At 50.7% G+C, this 17,019-nt stretch overlaps 1 protein-coding gene across 1 annotated transcript; it reads right to left on the bottom strand.

Moving 5' to 3' along the window:
* Positions 1-10,269: 10,269 nt before the first annotated feature.
* LOC129708189 (protein phosphatase 1 regulatory subunit 27-like) lies at positions 10,270-15,840 on the bottom strand. Its single transcript, XM_055653803.1, has 3 exons — positions 15,554-15,840; positions 12,608-12,758; positions 10,270-11,363 (listed from the first exon to the last, which is right to left on the bottom strand). Exons 1-3 carry the CDS (start codon positions 15,732-15,734, stop codon positions 11,240-11,242), a joined length of 456 nt encoding a protein of 151 aa, XP_055509778.1. The 5' UTR covers positions 15,735-15,840; the 3' UTR covers positions 10,270-11,239.
* Between the last annotated feature and the right edge of the window lie 1,179 nt (positions 15,841-17,019).

The following is a 17,019-nucleotide window of genomic DNA, read 5'->3' as shown; positions in this document are numbered from 1 at the left end:
GCCAGAGGCAGTCTGCATCCGGACGATCTGGCCGGGAAACAGGGGCGGCAGGGGGCGGCAGGACTGGTCGTGGGAGCGCTTCTGCGAGTCATGCTTGGTGGTGATACGCTCCTGGACAGTAGCAGGGGGGAGAACAGAGGGAACAAGGGATTGCTGGGCAACAGGGAGGGGGGGGCGAGTTCTGCGAGACAGCAGTCGTTGTGCCGGCGAACCCAGGGCAGGGTCGCGGGAGATGTTGCGGAGATTAAGTAGGGCCAGGTGGAAGTCCGACTTGGACAGCCGACAGTGCTCCAGCAAACCCTTAGCACTGCGGACTGCACGCTCCGCCAGGCCGTTGCTTTGCGGGTACTCAGGGCTGCTGGTAAAATGTTTAAAGTTCCACTGAGAAGCGAAACGCTGGAACTCGGCACTGGTGAACTGGCTGCCGTTGTCGGATTGGAGGCGAGCAGGGGAGCCAAACGTGGCAAAGTGGCGACGCAGCCTCCCGATGACAGCCGAGGAGGAAAGGGAGTGGAGTTGGTCGACCTCAAACCAGTTGGAATAGGAGTCGACGAGGACCAGGAAGTGTTTCCCACGCCACTCGAAAATGTCAGTAGCGACCGCCGTCCAGGGGAGATCAGGGGCAGGTTGTTGCAGCAGCGGCTGACGTTGTTGATGTGGGGCCAGGCTGTTGCAAGAAGGGCAAGCAGAGACCCACTCCCGGATGTCGTTGGCCATGCTGGGCCAGTAGAACTGGCCCTGGGCGCTGGACAGAGTGGCCTCGGCCCCAGGATGACCGTTGTGGGCAGACTGAAAATAGGCAACCCTCAGTGACTCGGGCACTACGACCTTGTGCCCCTTAACCACCACGCCGTCGTGCAGGACGAGCTCATCGCGGACCAGGAAGTATGGGACTACACTGGCCGGCAAGGAGGAGTGGCGTTCAGGCCAACCCTGGATGATGATGTCGGACAGTAGCTGCAGGGTAGGATCCTTGGCAGTGTGGGAGACGAGGGACTGCATCTGCTTGGAAGGCACAAAGTTGACATTAAGCACCATTAGGTCCGACGACTCGTAGGGGTGCCGGGCAGAGGAAGGCAGAGGGGCGCGGGACAGTGTGTCGGCAACGAACATGTCTTTGCCTTTTCGGTAAACGATGGTAAAAGTAAACCGTTGCAGCTGCAACATCATACGCTGCAACCTGGAGGAAGCAGCGTGGATCGGCTTGTTAAGAATGGTCACTAGCGGCTGGTGATCCGTTTCAATCGTGAAGGTATTGCCCAGAATGTAGTCCTTGAACCTCGAGCAAGCAAACACCACAGCAAGGAGTTCTTTTTCAATTTGAGCGTAGCGCTGCTCGGCAGGGGTCATGGTGCGGGACGCATAGGAAACGGGCAGCTGCTGACCGTCGTGGAGCTGCATGCAAGCGGCGCCGAGGCCAAACTTGGAAGCGTCACAGGTGAGAACAATGGGGTGCTGTAGGTCAAAAAACTTGAGTGTGGGGGTACTGACCAGTCGGGACTTCAGGACGTCAAAGGCGCGTTGGTGTTGCGGGAACCAAGCCCAGGCAGTGTCCTTTTTGATGAGCTCCCGCAGGGGCGCACTCAGTTCGCTGAGGTCGGGGATAAACTTCCCCAGGTAGTTCACCATGCCCAGGAAACGCTGCAGAGCGGGCACATCGGTAGGAGGGGACATTCCAGAGACGGCAGCAGTTTTCTCCGGGTCGGGCTTCAGCCCCGAGGCGGTAAAGACGTGGCCCACGTAAGTGACTTCTTTAACGCGGAATCGACATTTCTTTGGGTTAAGTTTCAGATTAATGTCCCGGGCCCGATCTAGGACTTTACGGAGGTTCAGGTCGTGTTCAGCCACGTCCTTGCCATAGACCAGGATGTCGTCAACTATGATAGCACACGGCAGACCGGCGAACAGCTGCTCTATGGTCCGCTGGAACACCTCACTGGCAGAGTTGATGCCGAATGGCATGCGCAGAAATCGAAATCTTCCGAACGGTGTGCTGAAGGTCGTCAGGTAGGAAGAACGTTCATCTAACGGTATCTGCCAGAAAGAGCTTTTGGCATCGAGGACCGAAAAGACAGTGGCCGGGCCAACCTGTGCAGCGACGTCCTCTACTGTGCGCATCGGGTAGTGCGGGCGTTTGATTGCCAGGTTCAGGTCCTTGGGGTTGATGCAAATGCGAATCTCAGATTTGTCCTTCTTGGCCGCCACCACCATGGTGGAGACCCACCGGGTGGGCTCGCTCACCTCTTTCAGGATGCCCTTGGAGACCATGTTCAGTAACGCAGACTTCACCTTGTCCTTCATGGCGAAGGAGACGCGGTGTGGCGGGCGGACCACAGGCTCTATGCTGGAGTCGACAGCAATCTTGTAGCAGCTGGGCAGCTTGCCCAGCCTGTCATCGAAGCGATCAGGGTATTCACGCAGGGGGTCCATGAGGGTCTGTACCTGATGGATGTCGTGATGAAAGGAGACCAAACCGAGGTCCTGGCATGCTCGGGCGCCGAGTAGGGTCACGTTGTCGGAATCTAGCAGGTAGAAAGTGAGGGGGCCGAGAGGCCTCCAGGACCTTGCAGTGCAAAGTTGTCTTTCCCACAGGAACGAGTACAGCTCCCCCATATGCATGCAGGCGGGAGTGAGCAGGAGACACTTTCTCACCAGACCTTATCTTGCGAAACAGGCTTGTTGACATAACATTTCCAAAAGCGCCTGTGTCCAACTTAGCTGAGAAGGTCGTACCATTAACGGTCACACGGACAGAAGGGTTAGCAACCAAAGCATGAGAGTCTAGAAGCGAAAACACGCTGGCCTCCCCTTCGGAGGAACTGATATCAGAAAGGGTGAGATCATCAGGCAGGTGCTCTGAGACAGTACTATCAGCCTGAGCAAGGTTGACCGGTACTCTCCGAAAAGGGGGGGCTTGATTCCCGCGGGCTCGGCAGGCTGCAGAAAAATGATTTAGCTTTCTGCAGAAATTGCAGGTCTTCACCAGGGCAGGGCACACGTTGAATTGATGGGTAGCAAAGTTGCAGTTGGGGCAGCGGCGGGCGACTCCTGACCTGGGTGGGGGTGGACCCTGTTGTCGCCGCGGGGCAACGTTTCTTGGGCGGCCGGTGGCAGAGGCTAAGTCGACATGAGTGTCCTCGGGTGGCAGGGTAGAGGCGACAGCTTCAGCCATGAGTGCAGCGTGTAGAGCCGCATCCAGAGAAAGTTCGGGCATTCTGAGAAGTTCTGCTCTCAGTTTGGTATCGCGGAGGCCGTATACAAGGATATCACGAGTCAGCTGCTCGGGGGTCAGGGCATCAAGGCGGCAGCGCCGAGCCAGGTGCCTCAACGCGGCGATGTAGTTAGTGACGGACTCGTCAGCGCTCTGCCGACGGCCAAACATTTTGAAACGCTCCAAAATAGAGTTGGTGGGAACATCACACAGGGCAGTGAACTTAGCAATGAGACATAGCGGATCGAGGGCACTCTCACCAGCAGCATACACAAACGACTCGGACCGTTCCAGGGCGTCGGGACCGGCCAAGTTGAGGAGCAGAGATGCACGCGTCTCAGCGGTGGCAGCAGGGTGGGCGATGGTCACATAATGCTGAAAATCACGTCGGAAGACATCCCATCGATGGGCAATGTCCCCATCAAATACAAGCGGGTCGGGCTTGCGGCACGAGTTTGCCATGGCACGAGGGAAGGAAACAGGATAAGGGTACTGGGGTATAAACTAAAAGAAAACCGGCAAACAGGAGGCGCAGGGTCTCACAGCTGAGACACCATGTAAAGAAGTCTCAACAACACATTGTCTTAACTGTAGCTTTTATTAACTGTTCACATAATTGCTATACTAGCTGTACGTGGTCTGTCACTGGAGCTAGAGAGAGAGACCCCAGGGAGGGAACATGCAATTATACACCTAATAAGGGGAGTGGTTAAGGGTGGTGAGGTCACTATGTTAAAGGCACATGCACTAGCTATCTACAGGGACGGAGGGAAGGGAAACAAGATTATGGATGGATAGCAAATTGGCTTCATGGAAGGAAGCAGAGGGTAATAGTGGAAGGTTGCTTCTCAGACTGGATGCCTGTGAATAGTGGTGTGCCTCAGGGTTCGGTGCTGGGCCCGTTACTGTTTGTCATCTACATCAATGACTTGGATGAGAACATATATGGGAAAATTAGCAAGTTTGCTGAGATAACCATATAACAATTACAGCATGGAACAGGCCATCTCGGCCCTTCTAGTCCGTGCCGAACACTTATTCTCTCCTAGTCCCATCTACCTGCACTCAGGCCATAACCCTCCATTCCTTTCCCGTCCATATACCTATCCAATTTATTTTAAAATGATAAAATCGAACCTGCCTCCACCACTTCCACTGGAAGCTCATTCCACACAGCCACCACTCTCTGAGTAAAGATGTTCCCCCTCATGTTACCCCTAAACTTCTGTCCCTTAATTCTCAAATCATGATACAAAAGTGGGTGGTTTTGCAGATAGTGAAGATGGTTGTGAAAGATTGCAGCAGGATCTGGATCGATTGGCCAGGTGGGTGGAGTAATGGTTGTTGGAATTTAATACAGAGAAGCGTGAGGTGTTGCAATTTGGGACATCTAACAAGGGCAGGACCGACACAGTGAATGATAGGCCTCTGGGGAGGTTTGTAGAGCAGAGGGATCTAGGAGTACAGGTGCATGGTTCCTTGAAGGTCGAGTCGCAGATAGATAAGGTGGTCAAAAAGGCATTTGGCACTTTGGCCTTCATCAGTCAGAGTTTTTAAAGTTGGGAGGTCATGTTGCTGTTGTACCAGAAATTGGTGAGACCACATTTAGAATATTGTGTTCAGTTCTGGGCACCATGTTATAGGAAAGATATTGTCAAGCTTGAAGGGTTCAAAGAAGATTTACGGGGATGTTGCCAGGATTACAGGGTGTGAGCTACAAGGAGAGGTTGAGTAGGCTGGGTCTCTATTCCTTGGAGCACAGGAGGATGAGGGGTGATCTTATAGAGGTGTACAAAATCATGAGAGGAATAGATTGGGTAGATTCACAGAGTCGCTTGCCCAGGGTGGGTGAATCTAGGATCAGAGGACATATGTTCAAGGTGAAGGGGAAACGATTTAATGGGAATCTGAGGGCTATCTTTTTCCCACAGAGGGTGGTGGGTGTATGGAACAAGCTGCCAGATGAGGTAGTTGAGACTGGGACTAGCCCAACGTTTAAGAAACAGTTAGACAGGTACATGGATAGGACAGGTTTGGAGGGATATTAACCAAGCGGAGGCAGGTGGGACTAGTGTAGCTGGGACATTGTTGGCCGGTGTGGGCAAGCTGGGCCAAAGGGCCTGTTTCCACACTGTACCACTCTATAAGGGAGACCCTAACCCTACAAATGACAACACGTTAACATTGTGTAGGAAGGAACTGCAGATGCTGTTTTACACCGAAGATAGACACAAAATGCTGAAGTAACTCAGCGGGACAGGCAGTTCTCTGGAGAGAAGGAATGGATGACATTTGGGGTCGAGAACCTTCTTCAGACCTGAAGAAGCATCTCAACCCAAAATGTCGCCCATTCTTTCTTACACTAACATTGTGTCTTCTATGAAGATCAATACTGTCCACAGTACTCCAGAGGTGTTCTCACCAACATCCTCTGTTTAGTGAAGTATAAAAATCTCTTGCATTCTTTTGCATTCAATTCCTCGTGCAAAGAGAACAACATTGTGAGCTTACCTGCTTGCAGCTGTACATGCAGACTCGTCCTCTGGGAATCGTGTACAAAAACACACACAGATCGCCCAGTCTGTAACGGGTTGGATCTTAATCTTTCTTTCCTGGCCAGATGAATAACTTCACATTTTCCTCCTTTACCCTCTAATTGACTCTCCCCTCTCCCATCGGGCAAGAGGTGCAGAAGTGTGAAAACGCACACCTCCAGATACAAGGACAGTTTCTTCCCAGCTGTTATCAGGTAACTGAACCATCCTACCACAACCAGAGAGCGGTCCTGAACTACCATCTATCTTAATAACCAAAAGTCTGTGGCCTCCTTTTGCTCTGGTATTTTATTTAATTCACATGTTTAAACTATAATGTTTTATTCTTAATGTTTTATGTGTCATTCTTAATTGTTATTGTATGCCGTGTTGTTGCTTGCGAGCGGAGCACCAAGGCAAATTCCTTGTATGTGTACATACGTGGCCAATAAACTCATTAATTCATTAATTTAGTCATTGGAGACCCTCGGACTATCCTTGATCGGACTTTACCGTACTTATCCTGCACCGAATATGATTCCCATGTCATGTATCTGTACATGGTGTATTGTCGTTCCGCTGACTGGTTAGCACGCAACAAAAGCTTTTCACTGTACCTCGGTGCAGGTGACAATAAAATGAACTGAATTCACTTAGCCTTTCTACATCTCTTTGCGGTGAGTTCTCCTCGGCTTGCTTCACTACCTCTGCTTGCCGTCAGCAAGTTTAACGAGCATCCCTCGGGTACCTTCATCCACATCATTGATGTCAATATTTGAGGTGCCAACACTGGCCCCTGAGGCTCATTGCTCATAACATCTCCCCAGCTGCAAGAAAAAGACACTTTTATTCCGCCTCAGTTCCAACAGTCAGTCCAAAACAATTCAATATTTACTTATCGTCTAGAAGGCCAATCGGCCCATCAGTTCTATGCTGGCTCTCAGTGCAATCCCATCGACCCCACCCCCCGTTTTTTTCCCCTGTAACCTTTAGTTTTAGCAGTCCTGAGCTACTATCCGCCTCATTGGAGATCCTCGGACCATCTGTAATCGGACTTTATCTTGCACTAAATGTTATTCATGTTATTCCCTTTATCCTGTACCTGTTCAATGTGGACGGCTTGATTGTAATCACGTATAGCCTTTCTGCTGACTGGTTAGAAAGGGACAAAAGCGTTTCACTGTACCTCGGTACGCGTGACAACAAACTAAACTTAAATTTAAGGATGGAAATCGAACTCCAAATAACTGGGCCAATAGCCAGCCGTAACGGCTGTGCCCACAGTTATGCAATTTGGGTGAAAATACTCAAGCCGACAGCTCAGATAAAGATCGACACAAAATGCTGGAGTAACTCAGTGGGTCAAGCAATAGGTGACGTTTCGGGTCGAGACCCTTGTTCAGACTTCAGATGGAGTTATTTGGCAGGGCTAGGATTTGAAACCACAACTTTGTGGAAGGACTGCCCACTAACAGCATTATTGGACAGTCACAGAAAATTCACTCTCGGCATAATATGTACAAATGTGTGTGTACTTGTGAGTTTATATACACACACTGAACTTTTTTTCTCTCTCGTTTATCATATTGTTTACAGTGTACTATGTGTACATATTCTGTTGTGCTGCAACAAGTAAGAATTTCATTGTTCTATCTGGGACATATGATAATAAAACACTCTGGACCCTCGCCAGAGCCAGCACATCCTTCCTCAGATATGGAGCCCAAAACGGCTCACAATGCTCCAAATACAAGTAACCTCCAGTTTAAATTCCATTTGGACATATTTTGGAGGACCAGGAAACCAAGAACCCTTGCATCCTCTCTCTCTCGCTCTATGTCCCTCTCCCACCCTAGTCGTTGTAGTAGTTTCATTGTCGTCCTGGTGAATTTCATTGTAACTCGTTTTCACCTAGCAATGGCTTATTTCCATTATCATTGTTACTTTTTCATTTCTCTTTCATTCGTTCTTCTTCTTCTTCTTCTTCTTCTTCTTGCGTATGGCGTGCACAGCCTAAAGTTGTAGGACAACTTGTTCTGTTTGATCTTATTTGATTGTGCACGCCGGGTTGATTGCATTCGTCGAAATAGGGCGGACCACGTGAAGGTTGCAACCTCCCACCCCTCTTTCATTCATTCATTTCTCTCCATAATCACCATCTATATCTTCTCGTTTCCCTTTTCCCCCCGACTCTCAGTCTGAAAAAGGGTCTCGTCCCGAAACGTCACCCATTCCTGGTCTCCAGAGATGCTGTCTGGACCTGCTGAGTTGTTACTCCAGCATTTTGTGTCTTCACTTTGTTCCCTTGTGTCTCTGCGGAGCAACACTTGCAGCCGGTTGCCAGCAGGAGGCGCAAGGCATCCACCTTGAGTCCCAACTCTTCAGCAGTAGTTGTGCCTCCACAGTGGAACTCACTCACAGAACCATTTCTCAACCCAGTGTCTTTCAAAAAAATGAGGAATAACGGCAGAAATATAAGTGCACAAGCTACTGAATATGTAATAAATAAATAATAATCCAAAATCCCGGTCCACCACCAATTTTCCATCACCTTTGGTTCCAGAGCCTTTCCGGATTAGACACCAAATGCTGGAGTAACTCAGCGGGACAGGCAGCATCTCTGGAGAGAAGGAACGGGTGACGTTTCTCGTCCAGTCCCTACTACAGATGCTTCTTCCCAAGAAGGGAAGAAACACCACCCGATTCCTTCTCTCCAGAGATGCTGCCTGTCCCGCTGAGTTACTCCTGCATTTTGTGTCTATCTTCAATGTAAGCCGGCATCCTGCAGTCCCTTCCTGCAACCTCTCAGGATTGTCCATTTTGCCGGACCAACAGAGGTCACGGCCTCTGAGAGGAGTCCAACGGTACTGAGACACCGGCCCGCAAAGTTGGCCTCGGAAGTTGGCTATGGGAACAGATCAGCCGGCTGGACCGAAGTTCCAGAGCCCCGGCCACAGGGGCTGCAGAAGTCCCAATGAGGTTGAATTTGAAAATGGTTCCAAAACCTGGTAACTCTTGCATGCGGTCTCAGTGGATCACTTCTATGCACTTTGTACTACAAGAGTTGTGCAGCACTTTACTGAACTGCATGCAGGAAAATAATTTCACTGTACATCTGAGCACATGATACTGAGGAACCGTTCTCCATCATGGTCTGGTTTGGCTCAGCCACCAAGCACAACATCCGGAGGCTGCAGCGAATCGTCCGATCAGCTGAGAAGGTTGTTGGCTGCAACCTTCCCTCCATTGATGAACTGTACATTGCAAAGGCCAGGAGGCGAGCGGGCAAGATCATCTCTGACCCCTCTCACACCGGCCACAAACTCTTTGAATCACTCCGGGGTGAATCCTACGATGATGGCCCATCAGTGGCCCTAACGGTCAGAGAGCAGAGTCTCCCCGTGTAGCTCGGGCTATTTCAGACAGCCGGTGACACAGAGAGGGTGATGGGCGACTTTATTGCACAGGCAGCTGTCAGTGAAGCAGCTGTCAGTGAAGCATCGTTGCCACAACAAAACACCTGTGGCCCCCCCCCCCCCCCCCCCCCCCGTCTAAGGAAGGGCGAGCAGCGCATTCCTCGGCCGCCTCAGCACTGCCAACCTGCAGCTGTCTCCCTCAGCACCCCAGCCCTTCCCCCTGGCCAGCTTCACACATTGGAAAAGGGGTAGTACAACGGGATCTGGGGGTCCGTGCACATCAGTCTATGAAAGTAAGCATGCAGGTACAGCAGGCAGTGAAGAAAGCCAATGTTGGCCTTTATAACAAGAGGAATCGGATATAGGAGCAAAGAGGTCCTTCTGCAGTTGTACAGAGCCACAGTGAGACCACACCTGGAGTATTGTGTGCAGTTTTGGTCCCCTAATTTGAGGAAGGACATTCTTGCTATTGAGGGAGTGCAGCATAGGTTTACAAGGTTAATTCCCGGGATGGTGGGACTGTCATATGCTGAGAGAATGGAGCAGCTGGGCTTGTACACCAGAGTTTAGAAGGATGAGAGGTGATCTCATTGAAACATATAAGATTGTTAAGGGTTTGAACACGCTAGAGGCAGGAAACATGTTCCCGATGTTGGGGGAGTCCAGAACCAGGGGCCACAGTTTAAGAATAAGGAGTAAGGCATTTAGAACGGAGACGAGGAAACACTTTTTCTCACAGAGAGTGGTGAGTCTGTGGAATTCTCTGCCTCAGAGGGCGGTGGAGGCAGGTTCTCTGGATGCTTTCAAGAGAGAGCTAGATAGGGCTCTTAAAAATAGCAGAGTCAGGAGATATGGGGAGAATTGAGGATGATCAGCCATAATCACATTGAATGGCAGCGCTGGCTCGAAGGGCCGAATGGCCTACTCCTGCACCTATTATCTATTGACACGAAATACTGGAGTAACTCAGGGGCTCAGGCAGCATCGCTGGAGAACATGGATTGGTGACGTTTCGGGTCGAGACCCTTCTTCAGACAGATACATGACCACATTCCCCATTCTGGGAACAGCACATGCAGCCTACAAAATAATGGAACATTTGCAACTCTTAATAACAAAATGTATGACTTTATTCATTATAAATATATAAAGCATCGTCCCTCACATGCAACTGTAAGTCATAACAATTTCAACAAATTGGTAAAATATTTCAATTTGCATTACATTAGAATACTCAGACATTGGTGGATGGGGGGTGAATGTGTGAAGACTGAGATGGGATTTGAGGAGTTTTTCAGGGAACATGAGGTGAAGATATGAGGGAGAATGTCCCCAATATATTTGGGAAACTTGTCTTTAAAAATCAGTAAACATTATTCACCAGGAAGATTGGAAACTTTGCACTTGAATAAGCGAGATTATGTGAATGATACGTTTTACAATGGAAACTCGTACCGTGGGACAGGGCTTTAAGGAACTGCAGCCGCTGGTTTACACCAAAGATCGACACAAAACACTGGAGTAACTCAGCGGGACAGGCAGCATCTCTGGAGAGAAGGAATCGGCGACGTTTCGGGGCGAGACCCTTCTTTCTTTGCCCCGAAGCGTTACCCATTCCTTCCCTCCAGACATGCTGCCTGTCCTGCTGAGTTACTCCAGCATTTCGTGTCTACCTTCGATTTAAACCAGCATCTGCAGTTCTTTCCCACACATAGGGTTAAGACTCCAATGCATATAAGACTCGGTGTAAAGGCTGGAGCAGGCGATAGTGGCCAATCCTAAACATCACTGGCTGAAAGTCTAAATGTAACTTGCAGTAAAAATGTCCTTTAAAGTCGACAAACTTTTTTTTGATAAAAAAAGTTTAAAATGAAGGAAGCAACAGCATTGGTAAACACCAAACCAAGGCACAAGAGAGGGCAAGGCCAGGGAGTTGAGTTGTGCCTCACAGTCCAGTCCTTGCTGCAGTTCACCATCCACAAGTTGCAGCTGAGGGTTTGGAACAACTCAGCGGGTCAGGCAGCATCTCTGTATCTCTGCATTCCTCAGCTGGGGAATTGGGTTGACACGTCTTCTCTTCAGACGGATCTTCGAGGCTCAAACAGCACCTGAAGCTCGATATCGTCCGGATCAATCAGGTCCCTGGGCATCTCGCCGTCATCGTTGACCACGTCCACTTGGGCTCCTTGGGAGAGCAGATACCTGGCGGGGTGAAGGTGGAGAGGTCAGAGTGAGGCGAGGACTTACGGGCAAAGATCCTATAGCCAGCAAGATAGTCTACTCGACGAAAAGGACGTAGTACGGTCATGGGCAGATTCATGGGTCATTTTCGGCCCCATTTCCGTAACTTCCGTAACTTGAGGAGGAACTTCTTTAGTCAGAGGATGGTGAATCTGTGGAACTCATTGCCACAGAGGGCTGTGGAGGCCAAGTCAGTGGATGTTTTTAAGGGCAGGGTGATTGACAAATTCTTGATCAGAACGGGTGTCGAGGGTCATGGGGAGAAGGCAGGTAAATGGGATTAGGAGGCAGAGGTCAGCCATGAGTGAATGGCAGAGTAGACTCGATGGGCCGAATGGCCTAATTCTATTCCTATAACCTCTTGCATCGTTGGACACCAACCCTGAAACTCCAACGGTAGGAGTTGCCGCCTCACGGCGCCAGAGACCCGGGTGCAATCCTGACTACGGGTGCTGTCTGTACGGAGTTTGCACGTTCTCCTTGTGACCCGCGGGGGGGGGTTCTCCGGGTGCTCAGCGTCCAAAGACGTAAGGGTTTGTAGGTTAATCCGCATTACATTCCCTTATCATGTATCTATACGCTGTCAATGGCTCGATTGTAATCATGTATAGTCTTTCCGCTGACTGGTTAGCACGCAGCAACAAGCTTTTCACTGTAGCTCGGTACACGTGACAATAAACTAAACTGAAACTGGTTGGCACGGACTCGGTGGGCCGAAGGGCCTATTTCCATGCTGTATAAGGCATATATTGAAAGAATGGAGCGGCTGGGCTTGTATACGCTGGAATTTAGAAGGATGGGAGGGAATCTTATTGAAACATTTTAAGATTATTAAGGGATTGGACAGGCTAGAGGCAGGAAACGTGTTCCCGGTGTTGGGGGAGTCCAGAACCAGGGGCCACCGTTTAAGAATAAGGGGTAGGCCATTTAGAACGGAGATGAGGACATTTTTTTTCACCCAGAGAGTTATGAATCTGTGAAATTCTCTGCCTCAGAGGGAAATGGAGGCCAATTCTCTGGATGCTTTCAAGAGTTAGATAGGGCTCTTAAAGATAACGGAGTCAAGGGATATGGGGAGAGGCAGGAACAGCGTACTGATTGGGGATGACGGTGCTGGCTCGAAGGGCCGAATGGCCTCCTCCTGCACCTATTGTCTATTGTCTAAAGTTGCTTGAAACGTTGGTGTGGGCCATGCTGGTCGTCACCTGGCGATCTCGGCGTGTCCGTCGCTGCAGGCGATGTGAAGGGGTGTCCAGCCGTTCTCGTCTTTCTGACGAACGTCCGCCCCGTATTTGACCAGCAGTTTGACGCAGTCCAGACTTCCCGTCAAAACAGCCTCGTGTAGCGCCGCCATGCCTGGAATCAAAACACAAACCAAACTATAGTCTCCTAGACGCAGCCTGCCAGCCCCATCACTTCAAACACCAGGAACTGCAGATGCTGCAAACTCCGTACAGACAGCAGCGCCCGTAGTCGGCATCGAACCCGGGTCTCTGGCAGCAGCGGTAGAGTCGCTGCCTTTACAGTGAATGCAGTGAATCCTAGGTTTCCGGCGCTGCGCCAGAGACCCGGGATCGAACCCGACTGCGAGCGCTGCTGTCTGTGCAGAGTTTGCACGTTCTCCATGTGACCGCGCAAATGTTTTTCCGGGTGCTCCGGTTTCCTCCCACATCCCTAAGACGTGCGGGTTTGTGGGCAAATTGACTTTCGGTAAATTGCCCTTCGTGGGTGGGGGAGAAGAACTGGTGAAATGGGTCGGCATGGACACGGTGGGCCGAAGGGACTCGGTGGGCTATCGGCCAGTTAGTCAGCCAGTCTCCTTTTCTGAAGGGGGGGGGGGGGGGGGGGGGGGGGGTGGGAACGTCAAATAGTTGAGGGCCAGGGATTAAGGCGGGGGATGTGTGATTTACAAGGCATCTTTTATTTTAATTTTAAACAGAGAGTGATGGGCGCCTGGAACACACTGCCAGGGGAGTCTGAAGAAGGGGCCCCGACCCAAAGCGTCGCCCATCCATGTCCCCCACAGATGCTGCCTGGCCCGCTGAGTTAATAGACAATAGGTGCAGGAGCAGGCCATTTGGCCCTTCGAGCCAGCACCGCCATTCAATGTGATCATCCCAAATCAGTACCCCGTTCCTGCCTTCTCCCCATATCCCCTGACTCCATTATTTTTAAGAGCCCTACCTAGCTCTCTCTTGAAAGCATCCAGAGAACCTGCCTCCACCGCCCTCTGAGGCACAGAATTCCACAGACTCAGCACTCTCTGTGAGAAAAAGTGTTTCCTCATCTCCGTTCTAAATGGCTTACTCCTTATTCTTAAACTGTGGCCCCTGGTTCTGGACTCCCCCAACATCGGGAACGTGTGTCCAAGCCCTTAACAATCTTATAGGTTTCAATGAGATATCCCCTCATCCTTCTAAACTCCAGAGTGTACAAGCCCAGCTGCTCCATTCTCTCAGCATACGACAGTCCCGCCATCCCGGGAATTAACCTTGTGGAGCAACACAGACTGCCAGAGGAAGTCGATGCAAGAGCAATGTTTAAGAAGCACTTAGATGGACACATGAACAGGCATGGAGCGGAGAGATATGGACCATGAGCAGGCAGGTGGAATCATGGGTGGCACGGACTTTGTGGGCCGAAGGGCCCGCTCCTGTGTTGTAAAACTCTTCCATGTTATTGACCAGCACATGGAGAGACAGGCAGAACCTATCCAGTGGATATCACCGAAGAGTTAGAAAGCTAAACAGTCAGCAAAAGTCTAAGTTTAGACTCTGCTTATTGTTGGCATTGTACCGATGTACAGTGAAAAGCTTTGCTTTGCCGGCTATCCAAAAAGCCCCAACATAAATACCACCAAGCCAAACTCCAGTACAACAGGTAGAGAGCAAAGTGGAAGATACAGAGTGCAGAATATAGTTCTCAGCATTGTAGCGCGTCAGTTCCCAGAGATAAAGTCCAATGTCCACAATGGGGTAGAGGTAAATCGGACAGTGCCCCCCCCTAGTTTATGGAAGGACCGTTCAGAAGCCTGACAACAGAGGGGAGGAACCTGTTCCTGAGTCTGGTGGTGCGCGCTGTCAAGCTTCTGTACCTTCTGCCCGATGGGAGCGAGCGGGGAGAAGAAGGAATGACCGGGGTGGGACAAGTCTTTGATTATAGACATGGAGTGATTCAGGGAGTACAACCCATAACTAGTCTCCCACGCTGGTCAGGTATACAGCCCCCCACTCTTCCCCTCACTTTAACCCAATGTCCTCTGGTTCTAGACTAAATGTTCAGGAAGGAACTGCAGATGCTGGTTTACACCGAAGACAGACGCAAAATGCTGGAGTAACTCAGCGGGACAGGCAGCATCCGTGGAGAAGATGGATCGGCGACGTTTGTGGGGGGTCGGGAACTTTCTTCACCTGCTCCTTTTCTCCAGAGATGCTGCCTGGCCCGCTGAGTTACTCACTTTAGCTTTATTTGGGTCTGTCCTCTGTCCTCTGATACAGGGTCTTGGTGAGACCACACCTGGAGTATTGCGTACAGTTTTGGTCTCCAAATCTGAGGAAGGACATTATTGCCATAGAGGGAGTGCAGAAAAGGTTCACCAGACTGATTCCTGGGATGTCAGGACTGTCTTATGAAGAAAGACTGGATAGACTTGGTTTATACTCTCTAGAATTTAGGAGATTGAGAGGGGATCTTATAGAAACGTACACAATTCTTAAGGGGTTGGACAGGCTAGATGCAGGAAGATTGCTCCCGATGTTGGGGGAGTCCAGGACAAGGGGTCACAGCTTAAGGATAAGGGGGGAATCCTTTAAAACCGAGATGAGAAGAACTTTTTTCACACAGAGAGTGGTGAATCTCTGGAACTCTCTGCCACAGAGGGTAGTTGAGGCCAGCTCATTGGCTATATTTAAGAGGGAGTTAGATGTGGCCCTTGGGGCTAAGGGGATCAGAGGGTATGGAGAGAAGGCAGGTATGGGATACTGAGTTGGATGATCAGCCATGATCATATTGAATGGCGGTGCAGGCTCGAAGGGCCGAATGGCCTACTCCTGCACCTAATTTCTATGTTTCTATTCTCGATTCCCCTTTGCTCTGGGCAAGAGAGACCTCCCTCCCCACCCCCATCCCACACACACCAGCCGCTCGCTCACCCGAGATGTAGATAGTGTCCAGTTTCACCTTGCTTGCTCGGATGAACCGTCCCACCTGCTCCAGGTCTCCCTGGCGAATGTGATCCTGGAAGACGATGTCGTGGGAGAAATGGACGGCGCGGGTGGTCTTCAGACGGGCGGGGGGCGCAGCGTACCTGGACCGGCCCGTGTAATACTTCATGGCAACGGCTAGGACCCGGTAAAGTCAAGCGGGGGGAGAGAGAGAGAGAGACGGGCACCTTGCAACGCTGGCTCCTTTCTCGGCAGTCACTGTCCTGCGCTCTAAACGCACTCGCCTTTATACCTCCCACTGCCTCTATTTATACCACCCTTAGTCATTGACCCGGGCTGGTCCGGGATTCCCACCCCACCCCTTCACTCCCCCGCCACAGTCGCTGAGCGGCAAGGGCGAGGAGGCGTTTACAACATTAGCCAAACGCCCTTCAAAGGGAATAGTTGAAGATGCAACATGTGTGTAGGGAAGGAACTACAGATGCTGGTTTAAACCGAAGATAGACACAAAATTCACCGCACTCTGAGGCAGAGAATTCCACAGACTCGCCACTCTCTGTGAGAAAAAAGTGTTTCCTCGTCTCCGTTCTAAATCCTTACTCCTTATTCTTAAACTGTGGCCCCTGGTTCTGGACCCCCCCCCCAACATCGGGAACATGTTTCCTGTCTCTAGTGTGTCCAAGCCCTTAACAATCTTATATGTTTCAATGAGATACCCTCTCATCCTTCTAAACTCCACAGAGTGTACAAGCCCAGCTGCTCCATTCTCTCAGGGTATGACAGTCGCCGCTATGCAGTCAGATCAGTCCACATGGGCATCATTGGTCGGTATAAACCTTGTGGGCCGAAGGGCCGGTTCCTGTGCTGTTCTAAATTCTATCAAGGGCATGGTTAGAGGAAGGAGAGAGGAGGGGGGGGGGGGGGGGGGGGGGGGGGGGGGGAGATAACATTCATTGCAATCTCTTCCTTGGAGGCCAAACAAGAACATTGGAGGCAGATAAAAGGGCTTGAAAAACTTGAAAAGAGTTTCTCCAGCCCTTTTGTCTACCTCCAATTTTCTCCAGCACTTTTGTCTAACTTCGATTTTGCAGCATCTGCAGTTCCTTCTTGAGCAAGAACATTGGACCTGGCTGCTTCTCCGACGCCCCGTGACCCTGAACGCGTGATCTTTGGCATCGCCCTAAGACTCACGCTGGAGTGAGACAGAAAGCTGCTCAGAGTTGACTTCATGCATCAGATGTCCCGTCACATTGCACTGTGTTGCAAGCGGGCCTGTTTACAGGTCGGTCGGCGTGTGACTGCGTTCCACGCCGTGTACACCTGGAGGCACCTCCAGAACCGGGGGCCAGTCTTTTCTGTGTTTCTACCTCGATGCAACTCTACCCCGTTGCAGAGAGAGCGAATAAGGTCAGAAGAAAAGGGAGTAAAATTTGGCCGTTCGGCCCATCGAGTCT

Source organism: Leucoraja erinacea, chromosome 23 (assembly GCF_028641065.1).
Source record: "Leucoraja erinacea ecotype New England chromosome 23, Leri_hhj_1, whole genome shotgun sequence".
Lineage (NCBI taxonomy): Eukaryota > Metazoa > Chordata > Chondrichthyes > Rajiformes > Rajidae > Leucoraja > Leucoraja erinaceus.
The sequence above is the reverse complement of the archived record's forward strand: the minus strand, read 5'-3'. Positions and strand labels throughout refer to the sequence as shown.